The sequence below is a fragment of the Erithacus rubecula genome, assembly GCF_903797595.1.
Source record: "Erithacus rubecula genome assembly, chromosome: 17".
NCBI lineage: Eukaryota > Metazoa > Chordata > Aves > Passeriformes > Muscicapidae > Erithacus > Erithacus rubecula.
Genome location: NC_136669.1, coordinates 3,750,370 through 3,757,869, shown reverse-complemented (window position 1 = coordinate 3,757,869; position 7,500 = coordinate 3,750,370). Strand labels below are relative to the sequence as shown.

General features: G+C 56.2%; 1 protein-coding gene across 2 annotated transcripts; it reads right to left on the bottom strand.

Annotated features, from left to right (window-relative positions):
• Nucleotides 1-148: 148 nt before the first annotated feature.
• On the bottom strand, nt 149-5,187 carry UNCX (UNC homeobox). 2 transcript variants are annotated; one of them, XM_079320868.1, is made up of 4 exons: nt 4,612-4,751; nt 3,605-3,705; nt 3,303-3,478; nt 149-1,698 (listed from the first exon to the last, which is right to left on the bottom strand). In XM_079320868.1, exons 2-4 carry the CDS (start codon nt 3,669-3,671, stop codon nt 667-669), a joined length of 1,275 nt encoding a protein of 424 aa, XP_079176994.1. In that variant the 5' UTR covers nt 3,672-3,705; nt 4,612-4,751; the 3' UTR covers nt 149-666. The 2 variants fall into 2 exon arrangements, with proteins under 2 accessions (XP_079176994.1, XP_079176993.1); XM_079320867.1 differs by lacking the exon at nt 3,605-3,705 and having other exon boundaries at nt 4,612-5,187.
• Between the last annotated feature and the right edge of the window lie 2,313 nt (nt 5,188-7,500).

Below are 7,500 nucleotides of genomic sequence, written 5' to 3'. Positions count from 1 at the left end.
TATAAATGAATAAATTTGTTAAGCAATAAACACACACACGCACACACACAAAGAGGGCTTAAAGGGAAAAAAAAAAAAAAAAAAGAAAAGAAAAAGGAAAAAAAACGTAAAAAGAGAAGAAAGAGTCACATAGCCAGACCAGGCGGCAGCGAGTTTTAGAGTCTTTATTTATCAAAAATTTTACATATATAAATATTCTTAGACATTTTTGCATTTTACAAGGGTTCTGAGGAGTTCCGTTGTCGCGGTACAGTTTATCACACCACAAAGTCCAGCTGCTGCTAAGCCTTAACAAACAATTTTCCTTTTTTTTTTTTTTTTTTTTTTTTTTTTACCCCGTTTTCTTTCTTTTTTTTTTTTTTTTCCCCATTAAATATAAAACCCAAAAAGCTCTAACTGATCACCTGAATCGACCTGTGATAAACGCTAGGGAGACGAAGAGCCGCTGTCTCGGCTGTGCCGCCGCCTCCCGCGGGCTGCGGGCGCGGCGTGCGTGGGGTGAGCGGGGATGCGCTTCCCCCGTTTCTCACGGGTGACGGGCGCGGGGGGTAGCGGTGACGTTCTCGGCTGCTTTTATTTTTGCCTTTTTGTTTTGTTTTGTTTTTTTGTTCTATTTTACTTTTGTTTCAAATTCTTTTTGTTGTTGTTTTTGTTTTGCCCGGCCGCTCAGTCCATGTCCACCTCCTCGCCGTCGGCGGGGCCGCAGTCCGATCTGTCCCTGGCTGTGCTGGCGTCCCGCGCCCGGACCGGCGATTCGGGCCGGGGGAAGCTGCCGCCCTCCGCGGGGGCGGCCGCCGCGGGGTCCCCGTGCGCGGCCGCGGAGCGGGGCGAGGCTCCGGCCGGCGCGGGGGGCACCGAGCCCGCCGCCGTGTCCGTGGAGCCGGGGCCGGGCTGAGCGCCCGCGGGCTCCGCGCCGCAGCCGGGGGGGCCGGGGTTGGCGGCGGGCAGCGGGGAGTCCCGGGGGGGCTGGCCGGCCTCGGGGCCCGGGCTGGCCTTGAGGGCGGTCTGCGGGACGAGGAAGCCCAGGGGCTGGGTGATGGGGTAGAGCAAGAAGTGTCCTTTGCCGATGAGGGTGCGGGGGGCGCAGGGGGGCAGGCTGGGGAAGTCCGGGGCGGCCTTGCGGCGGGGGGGTGAGTCGGAGAGGAGGCTCTCCACGCTGAACGGGTTGAGCTTGTGGAAGCTGCCGGCGCCGCGGGGTCCTCCCGCGCCCCCGCTGCCGTCCCCCGACGGGGCGGCCGCGCAGTCCTTGTCGGGCGGGCGCTGCAGCCGCCCGCTCCCGCTTCTTTGGCTGGGGTAGAAGGGCTCGGCCGTCTGCTCGCAGGTGCCGGGGGGCGGCTCGGAGGGGGCGGCGGCGGCGGGGAGCGGCGGATGGGGCGGCGGGGGCTGCCCGCGGGGTTTGGCCTCAGGCGGGGCGGGCGAGAGGCCCCCCCCGCCGCCGCTGTCGCTGTCGGAGCTGGGCGTGCTGTGCAGGGACAGGGCGCTGGGAGAGTGCGGGTGGCGGCTTTGGCTTTTGAGCAGCTTCTTCTCGTGCTTTCTCTTCTTCTTCTCCATCTTCTCCAGCTCCTTCCGGGCGATCTCCTCGGGGTCCATTGGCTCCCCGCTGCACGTCGTGGGGTGGGAGTTGTGTGCCGGCCGCCCCGGGCCCTTCTTCGTGTTCTCTTTCTTTCTCCATTTGGCCCGGCGGTTTTGGAACCAGACCTACACACCGAACAACGAGAAGCAATTAACACCCAGCGCACCGGCCCCCCGCGGTGGCCAGGGCGGTGGGCGGAGGGGAGAAGCGCAGCTCGGGCCTCCCTCGTCCACCCCTTCCAGGCGCCGGCAGCCCCCATCCACAGGACCGGGCCTCTGAGAAACGGAGAGCAGGGGAGGGGGCAGGAAGACATAGCCACACTTCTTTAAAAGGGTAGGGGGAAAAAAAAAAGACAAGAAGGGGGTGCACACTCACGCACACACACGCTGCACCCTGCCCGCACCGGCGCCACGGGGAGGGGAAGGGATTCCACAGCACCCCGGCTCTTTCCCGAGGCCGAAGGGTGTAGAAGCACCGATCGCTGGCCCGATTCCCCCGCAGCAGCACGCAAAATACGATAAACACAGCACAATAAGCGGCTGGATTTGAGGGGGTGCGGGGGTGACACAACGGACGGTGCCTGGCCCAGACGTGCGGAGTTCGCAGCTCCTGCCCAACCGGGAGACGGAGCAGAGGAGTTAGACCAGCCCCAAAAGAGGGTTTGGTTGCGTTTGTTATAGATAGATCATAGGGGAGAAATGAAATGAAATTAAATAAAAACCTCTCTGCTCCGGCCCTGCTGCTGCCTGCCTTGGCAGGTCCCCGGTGTCCCCGCCGCCCGGGGTACACACGTCCCTCCTCGCCCCCCCTCGGGGCTGCTGGCAGCGCCTGTCCCGGCCGGACCGCGGCCCCAGCTCGGCAGCACCGCGGGAATAGCGGAGCCGATCCCGATCCCGGCCCCTTCCCCCGGGCGGGCTCCCCGAGCGCGGCGAGAGACGGCTCTGGCAGGGAGAGCGGCTGAAGGACACCGTGAAGCAAAGGCTACGGAAGAACCGCGGACGACGGCGCTGCCTGATCCCGAGGGGACCGTCCCCGACTCCCGGGATGGATTGAAGGACGCATTCCCCGCACACGGAGCCCATGCGGAGCCGCCCCCGCACGGCCCCGGGTCCCGGCAAGATGCGGGGCCGCAGCTCGGCCTCGCCGCCCGCTCGCAGCCAGCGCGGCACAAAACAGCATCCCGAGATCCAACAACCACCCCGCATCTCCCCGTCCACGTCCCGTTTCTTTTTTCAAAAATCCACTGAAGTAGATTGATGCTTCCCCTCCCCGTCCCGCACCGCCAAGGGCCTGAGCAGCTCGTTAAAATTAAGTTTTACAAGTTTCACTCGCTCTCGATGCACCTACGAGCTTTATTGACATTCTCCAGCATACCCTGGCCCGTGATTAAGCCTCATATTTGCATGCTAATTTTCTCGCCCTTGACTCATTTAAGAAAAATGTTTACAGTGGAAAAACATACTCAAAAATGTTAAGGGAAGCCAGGCTGCGTTGCTACTCTTCTCGTTCCGCAAGATTAAAAAAAAATAGGGTAGTACTAATAATAATAATGATAAAATAAGAGGGCAAGCAGCAGTGCAAGGCAGGGAACAAAAGGGCCGGGAGGCGCGGGGCTGCGGCCCCAGCGCACAGGGCCCGTCCCGGAGCGGGGTCCGAGGGGTCTCCCCGGGGACTGCTCGGCGCATGGCGAGGGTGGGGGTGGGAAAGGAGGGGGGGACACGTTTTTTACCTGCACTCTGGACTCCACCAAGTCTAGCCTGAGAGCCAGAGCCTCTCGCATAAACACGTCCGGGTAATGACTTTCATTAAACGCCTTTTCCAGCTCCTCGAGCTGCCAGCCAGTAAAATTGGTGCGGGTTCGTCTTCTTTTACAGCCAGGACTTTCCTTGTCCGGGTCACCCGAGTCTGAAAAAGCAGAAATACCCTCAAGTCCCTGGGAGACAGGCCTTCTCCCCCCCTCCCTGCCATTTACAGGAGCCTTTTAACTTTTGTGCTCGGTAGCGTGGTAAAAGAGCGGGATTATTCACACACCTGCGCTAAAAATGGGGAGGAACCCGATCTGCCCTCGCCTCCTCCGAAAATGTACTTTACAGAACATTTATTCCTGAAGGAAGCTCTCCACAGGCACTCAGCTGGCAGAGAGAGAGAGAGAAGTTCCAATATTTGCTCCAACCACCAAAGGTTTCATTAAAAAAAAAAAAAAAAAAAAAAAAAAAAAAAAAAAGCCCCCCATCTTTCCCTTCCCCAGTCCCTCCGGAGCACCTGCGTGGGTCACAGCTCAGGGCCCTGTTCCACGCGGGACCTCGAGTGCGGGGCGGCCCCTGGGCCTCCCGCAGTCCCCCCGAACACGGGCGGCCGTGGGGCTGGGATGTTCTCAGCCTCTCTGAGTACCTACAGCTCCAGGCTGAGCATTTTCAGCCCTTGGCTGCACCTCCGCCAGGTGTGGAAATTCAGAAAAATCATTCAAATAGTAATAATAATAATAATAATGATGATTTGTATTTAGTTGAGGTGCAGTGTGGGGCAGCTCCAGGTTCAACCAGAAGGATGTTGGGGCGACAGAATGTTTTAGTAGCTGAACAATAGCGGTGCCACAGGCCGGTGGGGAGAGAAGAAGGGAGAACACTTCCCTTTCGTTAAATCGTATAAAAAATAATTATTACCGCTCTTCATTCCCCAAACTCCAGTGATTCCCATTATTATTTTTATTATTGTCTTTTAATCCGAGCTGCCACACGATGAACTTTGGGGGAAGGCACCGGGCCGGGCCCGCTATTGTTCAGGGCACACGCGTGGCCCTGCGCCGCTGGGAACGGGGATTGCTCCCGGCGCTCGGACCGGGGCCGTCCGCCCCCTCGGGGGGCCAGCACAGCCGCCTACCCTCCCCCCCGAGACACCCCAAAATTCGTAGATGAGGATAGCGGGGCTAGGGGGTGCGGTGCTTTTCTTCCTCCGCGCTGCCACGCTCCGGGCGGGGAGCGCGGCCGGGTGGCGGGGTGGGGGACAGGGGGACACACGCGACACGGAGCCGCTCCTACCTGCGAGCTTGAAGGGCTGGCTGTCCCCGCTCACCCCGCAGCCGGAGGGGATGAGCGGCGCCGGGTTGACCACAGAGGCGGCGCAGGAGCCGCTCAGTAATCCATCGATGGAGAAGGGCACGGAGGCGGCCGCCGACTGCAGCTGGTGCCCGGCCAGCTCGTAGACGTGGTGGTGCCCGAGCGGGTAAGGGAAACCCACCATCCCCCCGAACTGGGCATGAGGATGCTCCAGGATGCGGCTGTCCATCATGGGGGCGGCTCTAGGGCGGGGGGTGCCGGCGGGGCTGGGGGCGCTGGCGGCGGGGCGGCTGGGGCCGGGGGTGCTGCTGGCGGAGGAGGCGGCGCGGCGAGGGGCTCATGCTGCAGGGCGCCGGGCGCTTTAACTTTATCAACATCAGGCTCCCAATAATTAGCTCAGGCTGGGGGAATTTGGGACCAATAAGAAACGTTAATCGGTCCTGACGTCAGAGACGTGCCAGTGTGGGGAGCAAACGTTTTCCATATCGATTGCTAATTATACCTGACATCCAGCCTCAATAAACAATATCAGAGCTGTCACAACACGACGAGGGGGGCTTTGATACGAACTCCAGCCCGAGGAGGGCGGCGGGGGCCGGGCGGGCAGGGGGGGCGGAGGGGAACGCGCGGATCTGCCTGATACCCGGTTAAATACTAAACAGTCGGAGTTACACACACACAGCACCCCCCCACCCCTCCAACCCACCCTCTTCCCCCTTGTCCCCTCCCCTCGCCAAATCACTAATAGATTTCCCTTTAAAACATTCACCAGCGTGTTGTGGGGATTTTTCACCAGAAATGCTCTACTCTCTGAACCTTTAAAGTGATGTTGCTCCAATTACAGAGAGACATTGAGCGGCAAATAGACTGATCCAATAATAGGAGATTCATCATCCGCTCTTTCCAGAGCTGTCACATTGAATTTAAAACTACAAGCCTTTTCATCTCCTCTCCGGCTCTATAACAGGGGAGAGGGGAGGGGGGTAGAGGAAAAAAAATGGGGGGGGGGGGGGGAGAAGGAAAGGAAGGAGAAAAAAATGAAAAAGGAAGAGCCGTTTGCAGCGTTTAGGAGGAGATTTGAGCATATCAATCGAAATCATAATTAATGCAATCTCCTATCGATTCGGCCACGGACACCCCCCTCTCCAGCAGTAACCACAACGTTCGAATTGTGAGCGCAGCCACAACCAGAAGCAGCCTCTGATCGCTAAAGAGAAGGCCAGAAACTACTAGTAATAATAATAATTTTTAAAATCCAAACCCAAACAAAGTTCCCATCCCTACATCCCTCCCATTTCACCTCCCCTCCTTCTCCGCTGGAGTAGCCCTTCGCATACTCCACGCTCCATCCCGCCAGTCATTCACAGCTCCCAAACAGCCGCCAAACTGCTCCTAATTAAATTACGTCTCCATAGAAGTTTTCACCCAGATAAAACATTGATAGATTCCCCCGGTGAATAATTTAAGGGACGGTTCTCCGGCACAGCGCAGGGCTGGGGACCCCCAGTTTTGTGCCCTCTCCCGGTTAATGAAACACTTCCCAAGCTCCCAGGAGAGAGGGAGAGGGGGGCACTTCCCAGTCCCTCGCATTCCGAGCCCGCTGGGACCGGAGCTGGCGGTCCCCTGGGCCGGGGGCACCCAGCCTGGCGACCCCCGGGCCCTGGGAAGGTGGGAAGAGGGGAGAAGCAGCGACTGCGTTTAACAAAGAGGAGAGCGAAAGGGCCGGGCCGGGAAATCAGACAGGGGAAACTCTTTAAATCTTCCTGGGAGGTTCGTGCGGAATGAAATCCTTGGAGTCGAGGGGCGGGCACGGTGGGGTGAGAAAAGGAAAGAAATCAAAATAGGTAGGAAGGAAAAAGGAGAGTGAGGGGAAGAGGGAAGAAGGAGAGACACTTTATCTCTAGAAAACATACAAATAGATTTTCCAGTTATAAAATACCCAGTCAAGATGATACATTTCCTAGCGCTGGTTTGTGTGGGTATGAGAGAGGGGGAAGTTAAAATTGAAATAAAAAGGAAGTCGACTCTCTAATCTATGCTGTCTGTCCGGAGCTGTATTTATTCACCTAATTGAATGGCATATAATATACCGCTGTATTATTGCTGTTCCCTCCCTCCTCCCTATAGATTAGTTTAATTATGGTCTCCCTGCCTCTGCTTAGAGCTAAAAGGTAGCTTGAATTTGGACTACACAGCCCTAACAGAAATAAGAAAATGATGGGGTTGGTATTAATTCTGGGGTCAAGGGCTTCACTTTTCACCATAATTTAATTTCTTTCTCTATAAATACTAAATGTAAACTGTGTCCACTGGACCAAATTTTGCCTGTAGCAATAAATGCCTCATTTTCTGTCGGATTTCAGGAGAGGAATGCGAGCAGGACGTGTTTCTGAATACAGAATGGTAATCAATCCAGCACAGAACAAGAGAGGGGGGACTTTTCTCTCTCTCCCTCTCTTTATTATAATGAATTAATTCGACTTTATTTATCCCATTTTCTGGAGCTGACAGAATGTTAATTTGAGTTGAAATTTCTCTCGCCTCTCACTCCCTGACCCCTGGCCTCCAGATTGGCGTGTTGTAATAACCTGAATCTTTCAACAGAAGCCCTGATAATTGTTACCTTATTAGCATGCAAATTGTTTAATTAATATTATTATGGAGAAGCATACAATCCGTCCGTCACTTGACCTCAAGTGCAAGTCCACGTAGTAAGCGGCTCTGTGCATTTCAATGTGCACATTTAAAATCGACTTCTGTTTTAATGTTTCTAGGATCCTTGTCGAGCTTCTAAAAATCTCTCTTAAAGTGTTTGAGAGGAGCTTTCATGCGGGGAGGGGGAAAGGCTTTTGATGGCTCTCGGCCTTGATA